The following is a 22,178-nucleotide window of genomic DNA, read 5'->3' as shown; positions in this document are numbered from 1 at the left end:
AAAGACAAATAATGTAATAATCCTAAAACGGATAGTTGCAGAGCTTCTAGTACGATTTGTAAGCCCTATATAAATATACTCTGCTATACCAGTAAGACGCCTAAGGGCGAGAAGAGAGGTCGCTTGCACGCATCCGCCTCGTTGACGGCAGACTGCTGGGCGAGCGATGGCGCTTTTGCATGGTGGGTCAGATCAACAACGTTTTAATCTATTTGATCTTCATCAGGTCAAGTCACATGACCTGATGAAGATCAAATAGATCTAGAGAATAAAAAGAAACGTTGTCAGAATTCTCAATAAAGAAAGTCCTACCCCTTGTACCTGGTGTGCAGGCTCCATCCATCATCTACTGAAGTCTCTTTAGCCCAGCACCCAGCCTGTCGATGTGCGTATTCTACGTCCGCATGTATTCTGTACTGGCCATATAAGGAGCATGTCTTGAGTGTACAGGGTTTGATGAGGGATGAGCCTTAATTTTCGGGACTGTTGAGAACTCTAGTTTTCGACGGCTGCCGGGCGTGGCTGCACTAATAACTTTGGGGCGGGCCCGTCTAGAGTTTGAATGGACAGGTATCAGTCAAAACGGAGACATCGAAGAGGAAAGATGGATGGGGAAGGATCAATATATGGAATGTCAGAACAGGTCAGCTCCATATATGGAGATCTAAGGGTTTGAGGTTTGAGGTAAAAAAATAAATGGTAAATGGTGCATTTATATAGCGCCTTTATCCAAGGCGCTTTACATAGATTGTGCATTACATTCACCCATTCACACACACATTCATACACCGATGGCAGCGGAAACCATGCACGGCACCAACCAGCAATTAGGGGTCAGATGTAGAGTTGCTGGCCAATAGTGATGACATCAGGGATCTCCATATATTGGCTTAATTGCGACAGCAAGTCGCATTTACTATGACATCAGGGATCTCCACGAGACCTGGGCACCATACAGTATATGGGGGCTTTCCCATGTATGGGGATTTTGAGTGACTGACTGACGGACAAAAAATGTACTGTGCGATTTCATGGTAAATGCGACCTGCTGCGGTCACAATGAATGGCAGGTCTACAAGCTCACAACGTGTCATCATGTGCAAGATGCTAGCAGGGCTGGTGCCTGGTTCCAGTTTACAGCTTACTCTGTCTGGAGCTATCTTCTCTGCAAAACTAGTACAGGTTGTATGAGACAGTTATACTATTGTTCTAAAATCGCAGAATGGCAACTGTGGACTCCATAGCCAGACTCTCTGCTGCTAAAGACAGTATTATAGGCCTACACATATGAGACAATTTATAATATAGGCCCCCAATCATGAAATTATCATTTTAAAGGAATATGACGGTTGTCACACATACACAATGATGAATAAATTGGATGGATATGTATACCTACATTATCTTGCTTTTTAACGAACTGAAACTGTTTTTTAGCTGCAACCAACTGGAAATGTAGATTGTCCTCCCTAATAGGAGTATAATATTGTTTAGCGACACGCATTAGAACTATCTATTTCAAATAATGTATCTGCCCCAATTAAATTCCATGAGTTCAAACTCATCTCTTTGTTTTGACAGTTCAGGTGTGCATCAGTGAGCACTGAGCATGCATAGCTTTGGATATTTAAATTAACAACAATCTTAACCTTTTTGCCTCATGAATCATATGTTCAAAACAAAACTTTGTGTAACTAGTCAAGTCAAGGAGGATCTACTCAATGCACATCACCAACAAAGTTAAGAGGTGTGGAAACTCCAGAGGGGAAGAAAACAACAGGTCTTGTTTATGGTTGCTCCTGCTCTGCTTCATAATGAAAAAACAAACAAACAATAGTATGGATGGAGTCATTTGTGAGGACCTCAGACCTGAACATAAATCACTATGCCAGAAAATGCCAACTTTTGTTGGCATTTTCCACAATGGATAGCAAGTGAAACTGAGTGTGAACTGGTTTTGTATAACTACATAATTCATTTTTTCCCATACCTACAGTATATAACCCTGTATGTGTACTGTATGTCTTGTGTTCATAGGAGACAGAGAGCACATACTGTACATATACATTTGATATGAGTAAAGTCGATTTGAGAAGGGCCCATTCACTTAATGTCACCTTGGCCAAGAAGAGCCGAAAACCAATGTTTGTGGCTCAGTTGTGTTCATTAGCTTACTAAGTCACTGGAAAACACATCACAAAAGCCTTAAAACTGCCCCAGGCAGGCAGTGATATTGTCTGGCCACGCAAGGCCCAAAGTGTTTACATAGCTACTGTAATGTCTGAAATAGTATATATACTATACGGCAACTGCATGCCACATATTTCCATAATAAATAAAGCATATGTTTTCATGAAAATGTATTTTTTTATTTCACAATATGTAGAATGGGCCCATTTCAAAAGCACAAGACAATACAAAAACTGCTACTTTGAGGACGAAACCATGAAAAGCACTAAGGGTCCTCCATTTTAGAGTGGTTTTGAAGGATTTAAGGGATTCACATTTCTTAATGGCTGTTGGAACGAAATCAGAATCTGCCATTGCAATTAAAACAAATTGCCCCAGGCACTGCAGGCAGGCAGTGATATTGTACGTCTGGCTAAACGAGGCTATAGCACCTACCCAAAGACAATAATAAGTATGTTTACATAGATCTGTATACTGTAATGTCTGAAATAGCATACTATACGCTATACGGCAATTCCGCAATTGCATATGCCACATATTTGGTCCATACCCCTAATGCTTCTATGATTCTGCCCTGCAAGCATTAGGGCTATGGACGAGAGCTAGGCTTTGGCGTGAAAACGTGTAGCCTATACTATAATTTAAGGCTACATAACATACCGGTATGTACGTGTAAGTTAAAACCAGCTCGTTCATAATGTACCAAAACGTAAACAGCTAGCCTAATAGCCTTGCAAGCTTACTGTTAGCTTGCATGATAACGGCAGCATTAAAATAATAATAATTACAGTTATCATTAGGCCTACATGTCAGACATCAGCGCACAAACAAGGCTATAGTGACAACAACAAAAAAATATTTAACTGGAAAATAAACACTAAGTCACTGACTGGGTCTTCAAACTAGTTCACACAGGAACAGAAGAAATAAGGTTAACAAATAAATTAATCTATTAGAGTCTTTTCTTGGATCTACTAGCTAGCTACTGTAGCTAGTTACTGTTAGCCTATCGGCGCAGGCGTTCAGCGCGCTACGTCATCACGTCCTAGAAGAACCAATGGAATGTGAGCGTTGACCTTGAACTGGAACGTCAATTCCTCTAACCAATGGGACGCGCGTATTTTGAAGATACGGTATGAAGGAATAACTGCTCGAGATTTATTACATTTTTGAACAGCGAACAGGTAAACTGAAAAGTGCGGCGCTCATGTTACAACAGACGTTAACTTCTTAAACTGTAATGCTAACTTTAATGCTAACTTCTCAAACGTTAATGCTAACTTCAATGATAACTTCTTAAAGTTTAAGAAGTTAGCATTGATGTTTCTGTCTGCATTTTACACCAACGATGTTCAGTAGTATTCAGCTGGATTTCCATCGACCAGTTTTACTTTTAACTAACTACTAACGTAATGTTTTTCTGTCTACATTTCAGCATGTCTTCTGCTTGTCAGCGTCAAGGTGATAGATGCTTATTCATGGCTTCTCAACGTCAATTGGGTGATAGATACCGGTTCTCAATGAGGGACTCCACCGGGTCCGGACTAGGGCATGTTGGACACCGTCTCGACGGTCCCGCCCGTCCGGCGCCGTTGGTTCTGACCTCGACTAAAAACTCCTACGAGGTGATGTCTTTTCTTGGCCGAGGAGCGTTTGGGAAGGTGCTCAGCTGTAAGGACATGGTAACCAACCGGACAGTGGCCGTTAAGATGGTGAAGGACAGCACACCAGGATCCAAACGTGAGGTAGGTGATCTGAACACTATGATAGTGCTTACGTTGTCGCTAGTAGCAAAAACGCCCGTTAACTCTCGAGCTTATTTTTGGGGGCAAGCGAGAGCCGTTAGTCCATGGTAAGCCGATCTATTGCCATTGGCTGCATGTTCTGGATATATTTCAATATGTTAGTGTTTGGTATAATAATGTTTAATGCATGGAGGTGTAGTCTAAATAAATTAACTTTTTTGCTGTGCTATGATTATGTCATAGGCTCATAGCGCCCTGGAGTGAGTTGTTTTTATAATCTTTCTGTTACCAATATTTGGGGATAAAGAAAAAGTTGAATTGTACATTTGGTTTGATAATGGTGTACTGTGCATGTTATAAATCATATATTCTTTACATTATTTCGGACCATTTTACAAGGCATACATATTTATTTATTTTTGAAATTATGGCAGCCAAATATGGACGTTTGTTTACAGGACTTAAAAGGGGTGGGGGGCAAAGTCTATGGACTTAGTTTTAATGTTTGTTTACAGGTGTGCACCTACGATATAAATACCAAAGGAGTGAGGTGCCCCTCACTTCACACAAGTGTGATTTGTTTTTGAACAGTAGGCCCTAATTTAATTTCCAACCGTTTACCAACTGTACCACTGCACATAAATTAGGCTTTTTCTTTTGAAGGTGTTTACCAATGGTTACAGGCAGCAATGCTGGTTGATGGGTCCAAACATTATGTGCAAGGCATCTATTACATAACAATAATAATAACAACAGTAATTCATCAAGAAAAGAGATTAATAGCAATGAAATGAATAAAAAAGAAAAACGTTTAATCTACACAGCATGAGCATAAACAATGTGGTTACAATGTAATGTTTACATAAAGGCTGCCATCAAGTTACTCAGTTTCATGTGTACAAACAAGTTGCTGTGGAATGTTGTTTACATTTACAATTTTGTCGAGATTTCTATATCTACTCCCAATAATTAAAATGTAATGTGATGATTATTATTAAAGAACTAATTGCATAATTATGTCTTTAATCAAATAATATTTGAATGTGAACTCATCATCTAAACTCTCTTTCTCTCTCAACAGTTTGAGATCCTCAGGAGGCTGCAGCAGCAGCGTTTCGATCCAGACGAACACAACTTTGTACGTTGCTTGCAGTTCTTCCACTTCAGTGGATCTTACTGTCTGGTATTCGAACAGCTGCATATGAGTCTCAAGGAATTCATTTCCCGATACCAGCCGTTGTCCCTAGGAGAGATACGGCCAATAGTTCAGCAGGTATGTTTTGTAATCTTTTGTAATATTGATGTAACTTAACTCCAACTTATAGTACATATACATTATAATAGTACATTATAAATTACATATACAATATCACAACGCATTGTGAGCTTGCCGATCTGCTATTTTGTTTGTTTCAATGGGGGCGCAGCTAGAGGCTATTTGAGGGTTGTTTGCATGAAAAGAACCCCTCTGTCCTCTACGTTGCAGGTGGCTACAGCGTTACAGATGCTGAAGAGAGCTGGAATCATCCACACTGACCTGAAGCCTGACAACATTATGTTGGTGGATCACCATCGTCAGCCCCTCAGAGTAAAGGTCATTGATTTTGGCTGTGCCTGCACCACTTCTGAAGTCAAGTGTGGCGCCAATATCCAGTCACCCTGGTACAGGTGAGTGAATGTTCCATTTTATCGCTTTATATTGTATCATATCTTCTCATTCAGCACTTTGTAAGCTCTTGTTTTGGAAAAATACTACATACACGTTTATAATGATAATAATAATAATTTGTTGTTACTTGCTATTACTTCCCACCTTGCATCCCTATTCTGGGCATGTCATAATAATAATAATGGAGGCATGCATTGCAATATGCATAGACCCCTGAGGGACTCTAGTCAATGAAGTATATGATGTAAGTGGTTAGTAACATTAGGAGCATTGACATACATGAATTAGACTTTGTATGTGTGATGTTTCTCTTCTCTCAGGTCTCCAGAGATCCTGTTGGGGCTCTCCTACACAGGGGCCATTGACATGTGGTCTCTGGGATGTGTGGCAGCAGAACTCTTCCTTGGCGCTGTACTGTTTCCTGGAATGAGTGAATACGACATAGTAAGTATAGAAACATAAGCTCATAAGTTATGGAGTTAACCTAGCGTCCCTATTCTCTGAATGTTAGGTCACCATTTTCACCAAATTGAACATTCAACAGAAATGGATTAACAACATTTGGCGAAAATAGCTGAGATTGTAGATCGGATATTTTCATTATTTGATGTACAACAAACTAAATGATAGTGTTTAAGTGGTTGATACATTACATTCTATAGCGTAGAGCTAATTTCAGTACGGTTTCCTATGTAATGTGAACGTTCATGGATTAAACATTATGAATGACTTGATGTTGTGTTGTTTCTAGATGAGATTCATCACAGAGACTCAGGGACTGCCACCAGCACATCTACTCCATGCTTCAACCAAGACCAACATGTATTTTACAAGAGACTTGACGGGTGTCAGGAGGCTCAAGGTACAGTACAAACACACTTCTGCCCTCAAGGTACTATATTCTTAAAATACAGGCTACTGTATATGTGATAAAACATGATTTTAATTTGTTTTCTTTTTAGACACCGGTGGAGGCAAGTGTCCGGTCTGGAGGAACCAGGGTGTACACTTTATGCTCCCTAGATGGAATCAAAGAGGTAAGTGGTCTTTTATTTTACATTCATATTCATCATTTAGCACTTGATGTTGACCCTCATCATCATCTCAATGTTGACCCTAACTAAACTTAATTTATAAAAAATCTGCCTTTATGGGTACATTTGGTCACATTGTACACACTAGTAGGGATGCAAGTGATTGATTAATTCTGATAACCTTATCGATCCATTCAAAGTTGATAAGCTGCGTTTGTTTTGGTTTTATCTGAGAAATTGAGAATCTTACAGGGCCAGGCTATGGCATCTTTTATGAAGAATACAATTAAATGAAAAGTGCAAAAGTGTCTTTTCTGTCACATCACATGCAAAAGCTGAGACATTTCTGTGTCTACCAAGGTGGGTGGGGGGATTTTTTAACCGGCCCACATGTGCGTTTCTCGGCTACACACTCAAAACAGCATTACATTCACAGAAAGCAGCCAAATGATAGAACCGCAGCATTAACGCTAATCAACGCTGATTAATCGATTTTCAATTAATTGTTAACATCCCTACTCGGGATGTAAAACTATTGACCAGGAAAGTGATTGTTTTTTCTTTTTTCCTATTTATAGATCCATCCGCTGTCCACCGAGCTGAAGTCTAAATACCTGAGAACGAAGGATTGCCATCGCTTTGTGGATCTGCTAAAGAAAATGCTCGAAATTGATCCTGGGAAACGGCTTGAACCAGAGCATGTACTGCAGCATCCATTTGTGACAATGAGCCACCTGGTGGACAGCTTGCAACATAGCTCCTTGTAAGTGTGTGTTTAGTTTCTGTTTTTGACCTGTGCTGAAGTCTGGATATGTTTTTGTGATTGATTAATCAAGTCATTCATTCATTATTGCTTTTCAGTGTGAGGTCTTGTTATGACAAGATGGGCGTCTGCCAGACACAGAGGGTCACAGCTCCCACAGAGAGGAAAAGGCCCTCATCTGAAGCAGCAGAAAGCAGCCCGGACCGAAAGAGGAAGAAGTGACAGCGGGCAACAGGAAACGGAGGATACATTCATTGCTGATTTGGTGGTTGGCTTATGCACTGGACAGATCAAGACTGCACCCTGTCGCTCGAGCATCTGACCAAGTACAATCAGATTCTCAGAATTGAAGAGGAGCTTGGAGACAAGGCTTGTTTTGCTGGGAAGGTTTTCAGAAATTGATATAGTGGATTGTCATAGTAGTTATATAGTGAATTATAGTGGCTAAGAGAAAAACAACTCTGTCAGTCTGTCAACTTTTGTTAACTTGTAAACAATGACTTCAACAGACAAACAACAAAATGAGAGAACGCTGAATTTAATTCAGCAATTTACTTCATAAGAGTAAGACATTGCTCAATGATTATTGCATGATGTACCATTATGTTTGTTTGCTTGTTTCAATATCTCACTTGTGTCATACTGCCATGATGACTGTTGTGGTCTTTATGTGTTTATGTGTGGTCTTTATGATACACATCCCATGGAAGCAATGGAGATGAAGTTGTTTCATTCTTTAGATTAATAGATTGTATTTCAGCACATGAAGCAAGATCCGTAGATCTTAGAGGATTAGTTAAACACCCCATGATTTTTGTCTTTTTATTGTGATTTATGATGAGTTATTTATGATTATGATGTAATATTGCTTGTTGTATATATTGTATATATTTAGAATTTTATAGAGGTATGTAATTAAACCATATATGTTATACCCTATGCAACATGTTGTGAATTAATTTATGTTAAACCCTGCACAAAGGTGTTGTGAATTGAATTGGCTTGTCCATGTAACTTCCTCTATTTACTGTTATCCAAATCCACATTTTAATTAATGATGACAGGAGTGGTTTAACACACATTTTCTGTATAAAACTAATAGAATAATGACATGAGACATTGATAAACAGATTCACATAGACAAAGACACATTTCTTAAAGCTGCATCAATATTTTGTTTGCAAATAGAACATTTTGGCTAATCTGTATGCTACAGTATGTTAGTGCAGTAAGGCTAGTGCATCACATTTGCAGTAGTTGGAGGTGATCTCCCTGTAGATCCTGTCCACTACTGGTTGACTAATGGCATTGCCAGAAACACCATTTCAGTTACCAGGTAGGAGCTACAATCACTTTCTGGGGAAAAAACTGATTTGTATGGTGCATATGGCCTTTATAACCACTGGTAAATTGATCTGCTATAATGTTTATACCTCAAGAATGAACCAAAGACAAGCTATTTTGCCTGTCAGGTAGGAGATTTTGGCAGGAGCAATAATGCATATTATGGCTTATAAGGAAATATTAGAGGTATGTCCACTGGTATACTATATCCAGTCTATATATCAGCTCAGTCGCCTTGTAGTTAGAGTTCATATGTAGGGCAACTGCATGCCACATATTTCCATAATAAACAAAGCATATGTTTTGGCGTGAAAATTGATTTTTTTATTATGTCAAGTCAATACAGAAACTGCTACTTTGAGGACGAAACGAACCCCTGAAAAGACTGTTTACATCAGGGTCCTCCATTTTAGAGAGTGGTTTTGAAGGATTCAAGGGATTCACATTTCTTAATGGCTGTTGGAACGAAATTAATGTAATCCCTCCGTAGCCAGAATCTGTCATTGCAATTAAAACAAATTGTCCCAGGCACTGCAGGCAGGCAGTGATATTAGAACCTACCCAAAGACAATAACAACTATGTTTACATAGATACTGTATACTGTAATGTCTGAAATAGCATACTATACGCTATACGGCAATTCCGCAATTGCATATGCCACATATTTGGTCCATACCCCTACCCCTAATGCTTCTATGATTCTGCCCTGCAAGCATTAGGGCTATGGACGAGAGCTAGGCTTTGGCGTGAAAACGTGTAGCCTATACTATAATTTAAGGCTACATAACATACCGGTATGTACGTGTAAGTTAAAACCAGCTCGTTCATAATGTACCAAAACGTAAACAGCTAGTCTAATAGCCTTGCAAGCTTACTGTTAGCTTGCATGATAACGGCAGCATTAAAATAATAATAATTACAGTTATCATTAGGCCTACATGTCAGACATCAGCGCACAAACAAGGAAATGAAATGAAATGAATTACTAAACTCAAGAACTTGTTTCCAGCCAGGCCCTGCTCATAGAACACATTTCATCGTAGTGGTTCAATGCCTTGTTCAAGGGCACTTCAGCGGTGGTAATTTTAACATGTCGGACAGCTGATTCGAACTAGCGACCTTCCGGTATCAAGACCGCTCCGCTATCCGTTCGGCCACCGCTGCCACTATAGCCAGCCAAGGCTATAGTGACAACAACAAAAAAGTATTTAACTGGAAAATAAACACTAAGTCACTGACTGGGTCTTCAAACTAGTTCACACAGGAACAGAAGAAATAAGGTTCACAAATAAAAATCTATTAGAGAGTCTTTTCTTGGATCTACTAGCTAGCTACTGTAGCTAGTTACTGTTAGCCTATCGGCGCAGGCGTTCAGCGCGCTACGTCATCACGTCCTAGAAGAACCAATGGAATGTGAGCGTTGACCTTGAACTGGAACGTCAATTCCTCTAACCAATGGGACGCGCGTATTTTGAAGATACGGTATGAAGGAATAACTGCTCGAGATTTATTACATTTTTGAACAGCGAACAGGTAAGCTGAAAAGTGCGGCGCTCATGTTACAACAGACGTTAACTTCTTAAACTTTAATGCTAACTTCTCAAACGTTAATGATAACTTTAATGATAACTTCTTAAAGTTTAAGAAGTTAGCATTGATGTTTCTGTCTGCATTTTACACCAACGATGTTCAGTAGTATTTAGTAGTTTCAGTCAGCTGGATTTCCATCGACCAGTTTTAACACACTACAACGTGTTTTTCTGTCTACATTTCAGCATGTCTTCTGCTTGTCAGCGTCAAGGTGATAGATGCTTCTTCATGGCTTCTCAACGTCAATTGGGTGATAGATACCGGTTCTCAATGAGGGACTCCACCGGGTCCGGACTAGGGCACGTTGGACACCGTCTCGACGGTCCCGCCCGTCCGGCGCCGTTGGTTCTGACCTCGACTAAAAACTCCTACGAGGTGATGTCTTTTCTTGGCCGAGGAGCGTTTGGGAAGGTGCTCAGCTGTAAGGACACGGTAACCAACCGGACAGTGGCCGTTAAGATGGTGAAGGACAGCACACCAGGATCCAAACGTGAGGTAGGTGATCTGACACTGACACCCCGAGACCAGTTGGCATGTGGCAGCATGTGGCAGCGGTGGCCGAACGGATAGCGGCGCGGTCTAGATACCGGAAGGTTCCCAGTTCGAACCAGCCGTCCGACACGTTAAAATTACCACCGCTGAAATGCCCTTGAACAAGGCATCAACCACTACGATGAAATGTGTTCTATGAGCAGGGCCTGGCTGGAAACAAGTTCTTGAGCTTAGCCCAGATACCCTGGGTAAATATAGATTTCATTTCATTTCATTTCAGTTGAAACACTATGATAGTGCTTACGTTGTCGCTAGTAGCAAAAACGCCCGTTAACTCTCGAGCTTATTTTTGGGGACAAGCGACAGCCGTTAGTCCATGGTAAGCCGATCTATTGGCTGCATGTTCTGGATATATTTCAATATTTTATAGTGTTTGGTATAATAAGGTTTAATGGATGGAGGTGTAGTTGTCGTGTATTTAGTCTAAATAAATGAACTTTGTTTTGCTGTGCTATGATTATGTCATAGAGCCCTGGAGACTGGAGTGAGTTGTTTTTATAATCTGTCTGTTACCAATATTTGGGGATAAAGAAAAAGTTGAATTGAACATTTGGTCTGATAATGGTGTACTGTGCATGTTATAAATCATATATTCTTTACATTATTTCCGACCATTTTCCAAGGCATACATATTTATTTACATGTCAACTCATTATGGCAGCCAAATATGGACGTTTGTTTACAGGATTTAAAAGGGGTGGGGGGCAAAGTCTATGGACCTAGTTTTAATGTTTGTTTACAGGTGTGCACCTACAATATAAATACCAAAGGAGTGAGGTGCCCCTCTCTTAACACAAGTGTGATTTACTTTTGAACAGTATAGGCCCTAATTTCATTTCCAACCGTTTACCAACTACCACTGCACATAAATTCGGCTTTTTCTTTTGAAGGTGTTTACCAATGGTTACAGGCAGCAATGCTGGATGATGGGTCCAAACATTATGTGCAAGGCCTCTATTACATAATAATAATAATAACAACAACAGTAATTAATCAAGAAAAGAGATTAATAATAGCAATAAAATGAATACAAAAGAAAAACTTTTCAAGTTTAATCTACACAGCATGAGCATAAACAATAATAGGTTACAATGTAATGTTTACATAAAGACTGCCATCAAGTTACTCAGTTTCATGTGTACAAACACTGTGGAATGTTGTTTATTTACAATTTTGTCGAGATTTCTCTATCTACTGCAATAATTAAAATGTAATGTGATGATTATTATTAAAGAACTAACCATGCATAATTATGTCTTTAATCAAATAATATTTGAATGTGAACTCATCATCTAAACTCTCTTTCTCTCTCAACAGTTTGAGATCCTCAGGAGGCTGCAGCAGCAGCGTTTCGATCCAGACGAACACAACTTTGTACGTTGCTTCCAGTTCTTCCACTTCAGTGGATCTTACTGTCTGGTATTCGAACAGCTGCATATGAGTCTCAAGGAATTCATTTCCCGATACCAGCCGTTGTCCCTAGAAGAGATACGGCCAATAGTTCAGCAGGTATGTTTTGTAATCTTTTATAATATTGATGTAACTTAACTCCAACTTAGCTCACTTCATCAAATATAAGAACCATATACTGCAATTGTTTCCTATGTCACAGGTTTTCAAGTAGGGCCTGCCAGGGGTGCCATTTGGAAAATAAAATAGTACATCTACAAGCTCACAACGCATTGTGAGCTTGCCGATCTGCTATTTTGTTTCAATGGGGGCACAGCTAGAGGCTATTTGAGGGTTGTTTGCATGGAAAGAACCCCTCTGTCCTCTACGTTGCAGGTGGCTACAGCGTTACAGATGCTGAAGAGAGCTAGAATCATCCACACTGACCTGAAGCCTGACAACATTATGTTGGTGGATCACCATCATCAGCCCCTCAGAGTAAAGGTCATTGATTTTGGCTGTGCCTGCACCACTTCTGAAGTCAAGTGTGGCGCCAATATCCAGTCACCCTGGTACAGGTGAGTGAATGTTCCATTTTATCGCTTTATATTGTATCATATCTTCTCATTCAGCACTCTGTAAGCTCTTGTTTTGGAAAAATACTACATACACATTTATAATAATAATGATAATAATAATAATTTGTTGTTACTTGCTATTACTTCCCACCTTGCATCCCTATTCTGGGCATGTCATAATAATAATAATGGAGGCATGCATTGCAATATGCATAGACCCCTGAGGGGTCATATACAATGAAGTATATGATGTAAGTGGTTAGTAACATTAGGAGCATTGACATACATGAATTAGACTTTGTATGTGTGATGTTTCTTTTCTCTCAGGTCTCCAGAGATCCTGTTGGGACTCTCCTACACAGGGGCCATTGACATGTGGTCTCTGGGATGTGTGGCAGCAGAACTCTTCCTTGGCGCTGTACTGTTTCCTGGAATGAGTGAATACGACATCGTAAGTATAGAAACATAAGGTCATAAGTTATGGAGTTAACCTAGCGTCCCTATTCTCTGAATGTTAGGTGACCATTTTCACCAAATTGAACATTCAACAGAAATTAACAATAGAGATTGTAGATCAGATATTTTCATTATTTGATGTACAACAAACTAAATTATAGTGTTTAAGTGGTTAATACATTCTATAGCGTAGAGCTAATTTCAGTAAGGTTTCCTATGCAAATGTAATGTGAACGTTCATGGATTAAACATTATGAATGACTTGATGTTGTGTTGTTTCTAGATGAGATTCATCACAGAGACTCAGGGACTGCCACCAGCACATCTACTCCATGCTTCAACCAAGACCAACATGTATTTTACAAGAGACTTGACGGGTGTCAGGAGGCTCAAGGTACAGTACAAACACACTTCTGCCCTCAAGGTACTATATTCTTAAAATACAGGCTGCTGTTTATGTGATAAAACATGATTTTAATTTGTTTTCCTTTTGCTTTTTAGACACCGGTGGAGGCAAGCGTCCGGTCTGGAGGGACCAGGGTGTACACTTTATGCTCCCTAGATGGAATCAAAGAGGTAAGTGGTCTTTTATTTTACATTCATATTCATCATTTAGCACTTGATGTTGACCCTCATCATCATCTCAATGTTGACCCTAACTAAACTTAATTTATTTAAAAAAATGCCTTTATGGGTACATTTGGTCACATTGTACACACTAGTAGGGATGCAAGTGATTGATTCATTGATAATTGATAACCTTATCGATCCATTAAAAGTTGATAAGCTGTGTTTGGTTTTATCTGAGAAATTGAGAAAATATAAAAGCCATTATATTCATTAATCAAATATTTATTTGACCATTTGAGATACAGGGCTAGGCTATGGGATCTTTTATGAGGAATACAATTAAATGAAAAGTGTCTTTTCTGTCACATCACATGCAAAAGCTGAGACATTTCTGTGGCTACCAAGGTGGGTGGGGGGCTTTTTTTAACCGGCCCACATGTGCGTTCCTCGGCTGCACACTCAGACAGCATTACATTCACAGAAAGCCGCCCAATGATAGAACCGCAGCATTTTCAATTATTTGTTAACTGTTACGTTTAATTGAAGAATTTCCTAACGCTGATTAATCGATTTTCAATTAATTGTTAACATCCCTACTCAGGATGTAAAACTATTGACCAGGAAAGTGATTGTTTTTTATTTTTTCCTATTTATAGATCCATCCGATGTCCACCGAGCTGAAGTCTAAATACCTGAGAACGAAGGATCGCCATCGCTTTGTGGATCTGCTAAAGAAAATGCTCGAAATTGATCCTGGGAAACGGCTTGAACCAGAGCATGTACTGCAGCATCCATTTGTGACAATGAGCCACCTGGTGGACAGCTTGCAACATAGCTCCTTGTAAGTGTGTGTTTAGTTTCTGTTTTTGACCTGTGCTGAAGTCTCTGGATATGAAATTGCTTTTGTGATTGATTAATCAAGTCATTCATTCATTATTGCTTTTCAGTGTGAGGTCTTGTTATGACAAGATGGGCATCTGCCAGACACAGAGGGTCACAGCTCCCACAGAGAGGAAAAGGCCCTCATCTGAAGCAGCAGAAAGCAGCCCGGACCGAAAGAGGAAGAAGTGACAGTGGACACCAGGAAACGGAGGATACATTCATTGCTGATTTGGTGGTTGGCTTATGCACTGGACAGATCAAGACTGCACCCTGTCGCTCGAGCATCTGATCAAGTACAACCAGATTCTCAGAATTGAAGAGGAGCTTGGAGACAAGGCTGGTATATGCTGGGAATAGTTATATAGTGAATTGTAGTGGCTAAGAGAAAAACAACTGTCAACTTTTGTTAACTTGTAAACAATGACTTCAACAGACAAACAACAAAATGAGAGACAACGCTGAATTTAATTCAGCAATTTACTTCATAAGAGTAAGACATTGCTCAACGATTATTGCATGTACCATTATGTTTGTTTGCTTGTTTCAATATCTCACTTGTGTCATACTTCCATGATGACTGTTGGTGTGTGGTCTTTATGATACACATCCCATGGAAGCAATGGAGATGAAGTTGTTTCATTCTTTAGATTAATAGATTTTATTTCAGCACATGAAGCAAGATCCGTAGATCTTAGAGGATTAGTTAAACACCCCATGATCTTTGTCTTTTTATTGTGATTTATGATAATGATTTATTTATGATTATGATGTAATATTGCTTGTTGTATATATTGTATATATTTAGAATTTTATAGTGGTATGTAATTAAACCATATATGTTATACCCTATGCAACGTGTTGTGAATTCATTTATGTTAAACCCTGCACAAAGGTGTTGTGAATTGAATTGGCTTGTCCATGTAACTTCCTATATTTACTGTTATCCAAATCCACATTTTAATTAATGATGACAGGAGTGGTTTAACACACATTTGCTGTATAAAACAAATAGAATAATGGCATGAGACATTGATAAACAGATTCACATAGACAAAGACACATTTCTTAAAGCTGCATCAATATTTTGTTTGCAAATAGAACATTTTGGCTAATATGTATGCTACAGTATGTTAGTCAGGGCTTAAAGTTCTCAGTCCTGAGGATTTCATAGGGGTCATTTAAGTCTTGAGATTTTTTTTTTGCTTTAAGCCCTGATGTTAGTGCATGGCTAGTGCATCACATCTGCAGTAGTTGGAGGTGATCTCCCTGTAGATCCTGTCCACTACTGGTTGACTAATGGCATTGCCAGAAACATCATTTCAGTTACCAGGTAGGAGCTACAATCACTTTCTGGGGGGGGACGACGATTTGTATGGCCTTTATAACCACTGGTAAATTCATCTGATTGGCTATAATGTTTGAAATATACCTCAAGAATGCAAGAATGAAGCAAAGACAAGCTGTCAGGTAGGAGCTTTGGGCAGAGTGCTTAATTTCACCCGGAGCTTGGCGGAGCTCAGCTCCGGTACCTGTCACTTGAGCTCCCCCACCTGTAGAGGCAGCTCCGGTAGCTGTAGAGGGCGCTCTGCCACCCCAAATGCACAATACAATATGAATCGTCTCTATTCAAGTCAACTAGGCTTCTTCCTCGTCATAGTTACTTCTATTTCCAGTACGATTCCAAAATAAAACGTGGTTTGAATGATCGCATTGCAAGTACAAACAAAAAAACACTCTTATTTTGAAATGTGTGCCCGTTTTGAGAGGAAATAGGTGGCTATGGAACCCCGGTGTCACTGTTGACGGTGTCGGATGCGTAAATAAAAACAATCTGTTGTCGTTCGTTGCATATGGAATATGGAACTTTCATACTTTTATGGAGCAATAGATTAACTGCTACTTGGAGTTTAGCCTTGGGGACAGCATGCGTTTTGGTGAGTTCTTATGAACAGAACTGACTGCATTGCCAAATCTCGCAAAGACACCCGGCTTTACAACATGGCTCGATCAGAATCGAATATCATAACGCTTGCTTTGGTGGGCCCGAAATAAAAAAAGACTAGTACAGAATTAAGTAGTAGTAGCATTATTGAGTTGTCATCTGAGGAGGAGGTGGTCGGAGGAGGAGGCGGAGGAGGAACTTGGATAAGACAACAACAACAACAACGTGCATGCAGGTATTTAGCATTGCGTACTGTTCTGATGATGGGCCACCCTAACTTAATACTGTATTTTATATAGTATTTAATATAATGTTGAGCCGCTGTGCCAACTGAACTGCAAATGCCTACTGTAGTTGTGTGTTGTGAGCCGGCGGGCCCCTGTGTAAACTGCTGCTGCAAATGTTATTGATTGACTGATTGGAAATTTTATTCCGTTTGTAGAATGGGTACAGTTCAAACGAAAGTAGCCTACACAGGTCAATACAAAATCTGACTGCTACGAGTATAAAACCAGAAAAAGAAAAAGACTTGTTACTTCAGGGTCCTCCATTTTCAATTCATCAGAACATTTAAAGACATAAAAACGTCTATATGCTACTCTATTGTGTTCTGATGGGTGGGCTGGCCGTTGGTTGTGCTAAAGAAAAGGCAAAAAGATCCGGGATAAAAAAACGAATTTTGCGCGTGCATGTGCGTGCACGTGCGTGCGCGCACCCGAGCTCCGGCACCTACGAATTTAGAAATTAAGCATGGCGCGCCGCCGCCGCAGGAGTAATGCATATTATGGCTTATAAGGCATTATTAGAGGTATGTCCACTGGTATATCCAGTATATAAGACCACTGAGCTCTTATACCAGCTCAGTGGTCTTGCAATTAGAGTTTCCGCCCTGAGACTGGGAGGTTGGGGTTCGATCAATGGCCAAGTCATACCAAAGACTGAAAAATGGGACCCCACTGCCTCCCAGCTTGTCTGTATTAATACGATAGTAGCCCATATCTAGTTTAACCTAACTATGTATGTCTTTGATAATTCATAGAATGATTATTTAATTTCTGGGCCTACACAGTAAAGTAGCCTACTGTATACATAGGAAATAGGCTGTTAAGAGAAAGATGATCGTTGACAGGTTCATAAAAGGAGCATATGGAGCAGTATATGGAGAATATGAGGGGTCTGTACTCTGTAGCCTACTTGACCCCTCCTTTTATCCCTCTACTCTACATCAAATCTCTTAAAAGAAAATAGCCGATCTACAAGCTCTGTGAGCTTGTATATTGACAACTACCTTGGACTGTATCAGCTGTGTAAGAGAGGCTGCATTAACCCTGTTTTTAACCACCCTATAAACTTCATTGACCAGGGTCTCGTTTTGGTCTATATTCTAAGCCTCCTCCCTTTTTGAGGGACGCTAGTACAAACCAACGTCTGGCTTGACATCATGTGGCAGCCAAGTCTATGGACTTTTTATGTTTGTCTTATTCATGCCCCGCGTGGTGTCATGTGGCAACCAAGGCTATGGACTTTTTATGTTTGTCATAAAGTCATAAAGTTTCATTCAGTTACTGTCTCATTTTCCCTACAAAACCAAAGAGCAGTAACTTTTTTTAATAGACATATGCTATAGTCTCCACTCTCCATGAATACGTTTCTGAATACATTCTCGCAGGTATAAGATAGCACTTATAACCTTAAAACCATTTTAGTGCCAGATCTGATCTTCTTGTGGACATGTAATCAGCAATCAGTTTCCATGTGGTTTCATTGTGGCAAGCCAGACTCCTTTACTGGGGTTAATGGATGCTTATTTCTACATCAGAGCAACAGTTAGGCTGCTTTACCATGCATGATTAATTCATAGAATATTTCACATTAGAATTCTAGAGCGATGGAAGGTGTGTGTATATTTGTGTTGGTGTGTATGCCGCTGCTGCATTGCCGCATGTGTACACATTGCACAAGTAAGAAAGAGAAGTGAAAATAAGTGTGTGTGTGTGTGTGTGTGTGGGGGGGGGGGGGGGGGGGGGGGTTATATGAGGGAGAATGTGAGGGAGAAAATAAGAAGAAAGGGAGGTGCACACTACACAGACAGAGGGAGGGGGACGAGAGATGAGTGAGAGCAAGAGAGTGTGAATCCTCTATGAATCCCAAATTAGAAGTGTTTATTAATCTGACTGATATGAACACCAGCTAATTTATAATTTCCATAAATGACCTGGGCTGGGAGGAAGGAAGCTACAGACTATTTATTGTGTGTGTGTGTGTGTGTGTGTGTGTGTGTGTGTGTGTGTGTGTGTGTGTGTGTGTGTGTGTGTGTGTGTGTGTGTGTGTGTGCGTGTGCGTGTGTGTGCGTGTGTGCGTGCGTGCGTGCGTGTGTGTGCTGAGGAGAGATTGAGGTCCAGAATTCTGTGCTAGTGTGTCTGTGTAAGAGTGCATGCACGTATGCTTCTGGGTGGCATAGTGCCAGCTATCTGACAAGCCAGATTTATAGGTTTAATTGCCAAAAGTAACCATGCAGTCAAATAAGCTCTCAGAGACATCATTTAGCCTCACGCTCAGTCTCATACACATGCATGTGCATATACATAAAGGTGGGGGTGGAGGGAACACCAGCACTTCTCACATGTGGTAGATATACAGCTAATTGTTTATTAGCCCCAGTAAAAGGTTTTGCAGAAATAAGAAGGTTCATTTTACGGGATTATTTTTTACAGTTGTCATAATATGAGCTTGTTTGTATACACTGATTCAACATTTCAACTAGACTAGAGTATAATGTCAGCTTCATTGGTGCAAGTCAGTCCAGACGTTAACCCATGTCATGTGCTGTAGTAGGCATATTAGCTGCACATACGCTGGTTTAGAGCTGAAAACCTGCATTTCCGTGTGTCACATCATACCTCCATATATGGTCACACCTCGTGACATCACGCCTCTATATGGTCACGGCCAGAGACTTAAGGCCAGGCCCTACCTGGGCCCTCATCAAACCCTGTACACTCAAGTCACTGCCCCCGCTGCCACCCTTAAATCTCCATATATGGAGCGGACCTGTTCTAATAAATAATAATAATAATAATAAAACTTTATTTGTATAGCACCTTTCATGACATGAAATGCAACTCAAAGTGCTTTACAGAGCAATGAAGAGAGAAAAAAAAGAAAAGAAAAGCAAGGCATAAACATTAAAAAACAAGAGCAGTAATGCAATACAGTGAGGACATGAATAACAAAAGAAATTAAAAAAAACAAATCAATTAAAAGCAAGGGTGTAGAAGTTATGACATTCCATATGTTGATCTGACCTCATCAAACCCTGTACACTCAAGACACTGCCTCTGCTGCCACCCTTATATCTCCATATATGGAGCTGACCTGTTCTGACATTCCTTATGTTGATCTGACCTCATCAAACCCTGTACAATCAAGACACGCTCCATATAATGGCCAGTACAGAATTCATTCCATATGTTGATCTGACCCCCCATGCCAAAGCACCAGCGCTCGCCCAGCAGTCTGCCGTCACCCAGGCGGATGCGCACTCAGGGCGTCTTACTGGTATATATGTATGGGTGGGTGTGTTTGAACCCTAGACTATAGTACTACAGACACAACAATTATCTGTTTCTATCACACGCTCCACCATAGAGGTGATTACCACAACTCCACTTAATGAAAGGAATTCTTCTCAAAACTCATTCTCTAAATCTCTGTGTGCAGAGTGGCAATTTAAAGAGCTTGCTTCGTCCATCACTCTGCCGCCTGTTAAAAAGTGATTTTGTTAAACAGTGATTTTCCATTCAGCTCTGCCGTCCTTGGCTCAGAGGCAATAATGAGACGAGAGCTTGTCAGCCCTAATTGAATGACTCCAGATTAAACTTGTTTCTCACTGAGTGCGAACACATCACATCCTTTCTAGCTCCTAACTGCATGGCTTCTTAAGCAGCCCACAAGTTCTGGAATCAAAAGATGTTGTCCACAAAAGTAAAATATTTGATGAGAACTGATAGTCTGAAAATGATAGTGTATGTTCACATTATTGTTATTGTATACTTTACTTTACCTAAGACCATTTTCAAATATTTAATTGTTTTACATTTTGGACAAAAACATCCAATTGTACATCGAGGTGCCCAGATGTCCCTATAGTGACTACGTATCCTGTATTCCTTTTATGCACACCACTGTTCATGAGTGATTGGAAATATGTTTTAAAATGTAATAAGTGGAATGAGTGAAACGAGGAATAGGTCAGTTACCAACTCTGTTTTAAAAAAAGAGAGAGAGTGAGAGAGAGAGAGAAACGGTATAGACATACAAAAGAGTCTCCTAAAAGTCTCCTGGCAACTTTGTGAAAAGATTTAAAAACTGCCCTTGGGAATAGCTAGTAGCCTACCAAGCTACTATATGTTTATTTATTATTAATAATTATATATACATGTCATGCACACACACCTTCTCATTATATCCATGTAGCCAACATTAACACAAATATAATGTACCAGGCATAAGTAACTGGGCATTACCAGAATGCCATAACACAACTACTAGTGTATATGGCATAAATAATGGATGGGGTGGAGACTAGAGTGAGTGGGTTGCTGGAGGAGCGAAGGGGCGGAGAGAGTGGAGACGGGAGTATAGGACAGAGGAATGGAAAGGAGGCAGAAGAATTTAAAGTGTAATGTAATTGCTATAAGGATCAATGTGGCAGTGGTCAAGGATCACAGCTTTAGATGATAAATATTGATATATTAAATGCAGGGCAAGGATATGAGTTGACCTATAAAGAGGTACAGAGAGGAGACACCAACAGTTAGGTTGAATCATGTTTAACCTCCATCTCATTTCATACAGACAAGGAGCACACTTGTCTCTGTACTTGTCTGTGTACTGTACTTGTCTCTTCAGCCCTACCATATATCATACATAAACAGACCATTTGTATATTTATTACTAGCCTACCTTTCTCCATAATCATTAAGTTACTGGACTTACTGGATTAACTGGTTGCTTTGTGTTCAATCATTCCTCCAGAGACTACGGCAAGCCTTTTCAATTCACTTAATGCTTTAGATAATGTGATGACTTTGACAATTATAGATCACCATGTGTCAAAAACGTTTTGGAATTCTATGGTTTCCTTGAAAAAATGTCATGTGAGCAGCTATAGTAACACAACCCAAAATTGGATCTTTCGTCCCTCTGTAAATGCATTCCACTTCCACGCAGCACGATTGTTTTTCTCCTTGACCATATTCACATGGCATGATGGCAGCCAGCCATATAGCACACTACTCAGGTGGTGAGAACCCAGATTAATTGAATAAGTATGAGTTGAAATGTCATTTTCACTTTGATGATAAACACATTCAAAAAAGGAAAATTCTAATGGCTTTGTGTTATGGGCTTATGGCCTTATCTTGGGCACACCCTACCCTTTATACCTCAAATTCTTTGCCATATTTTATAA

General features: G+C 39.9%; 2 protein-coding genes across 3 annotated transcripts; both read left to right on the top strand.

The window, feature by feature from the left end:
• The first annotated feature begins 2,590 nt into the window (after window positions 1-2,590).
• Window positions 2,591-8,370, top strand: LOC306924988 (homeodomain-interacting protein kinase 2-like). Of its 2 annotated transcripts, none has more exons than XM_079503668.1 (9): window positions 2,591-2,641; window positions 3,626-3,935; window positions 5,017-5,208; window positions 5,422-5,603; window positions 5,925-6,048; window positions 6,356-6,466; window positions 6,567-6,641; window positions 7,217-7,401; window positions 7,500-8,370. In XM_079503668.1, the coding sequence occupies exons 2-9, from the start codon at window positions 3,627-3,629 to the stop codon at window positions 7,621-7,623; spliced, it is 1,302 nt and encodes a 433-aa protein (XP_079359794.1). In that variant the 5' UTR covers window positions 2,591-2,641; window position 3,626; the 3' UTR covers window positions 7,624-8,370. The 2 variants fall into 2 exon arrangements, with proteins under 2 accessions (XP_079359794.1, XP_079359793.1); XM_079503667.1 differs by lacking the exon at window positions 2,591-2,641 and adding an exon at window positions 3,248-3,374.
• A 2,171-nt stretch (window positions 8,371-10,541) lies between these two features.
• On the top strand, window positions 10,542-15,602 carry LOC306929047 (homeodomain-interacting protein kinase 2-like). The gene is made up of 8 exons (XM_079509398.1): window positions 10,542-10,831; window positions 12,206-12,397; window positions 12,674-12,855; window positions 13,183-13,306; window positions 13,595-13,705; window positions 13,813-13,887; window positions 14,538-14,722; window positions 14,829-15,602. Exons 1-8 carry the CDS (start codon window positions 10,565-10,567, stop codon window positions 14,950-14,952), a joined length of 1,260 nt encoding a protein of 419 aa, XP_079365524.1. The 5' UTR covers window positions 10,542-10,564; the 3' UTR covers window positions 14,953-15,602.
• Window positions 15,603-22,178: the final 6,576 nt, after the last annotated feature.

The sequence above is a fragment of the Electrona antarctica genome (genome assembly GCF_951216825.1).
Source record: "Electrona antarctica genome assembly, chromosome: 1".
Lineage (NCBI taxonomy): Eukaryota > Metazoa > Chordata > Actinopteri > Myctophiformes > Myctophidae > Electrona > Electrona antarctica.
The sequence above is the reverse complement of the archived record's forward strand: the minus strand, read 5'-3'. Positions and strand labels throughout refer to the sequence as shown.

Bases quoted from the DNA above. Each gene is read 5' to 3' on its own strand.
- LOC306924988 (XM_079503668.1), top strand. From the start codon at position 3,627: ATGTCTTCTGCTTGTCAGCGTCAAGGTGATAGATGCTTATTCATGGCT. The intron at 5,604-5,924 runs GTGAGTGAATGT...CTCTTCTCTCAG, and splicing joins ATCCAGTCACCCTGGTACAG to GTCTCCAGAGATCCTGTTGG. The intron at 6,467-6,566 runs GTACAGTACAAA...TTTTCTTTTTAG, and splicing joins CGGGTGTCAGGAGGCTCAAG to ACACCGGTGGAGGCAAGTGT.
- LOC306929047 (XM_079509398.1), top strand. From the start codon at position 10,565: ATGGCTTCTCAACGTCAATTGGGTGATAGATACCGGTTCTCAATGAGG. The intron at 13,307-13,594 runs GTAAGTATAGAA...TGTTGTTTCTAG, and splicing joins GAATGAGTGAATACGACATC to ATGAGATTCATCACAGAGAC. The intron at 13,706-13,812 runs GTACAGTACAAA...TTTGCTTTTTAG, and splicing joins CGGGTGTCAGGAGGCTCAAG to ACACCGGTGGAGGCAAGCGT.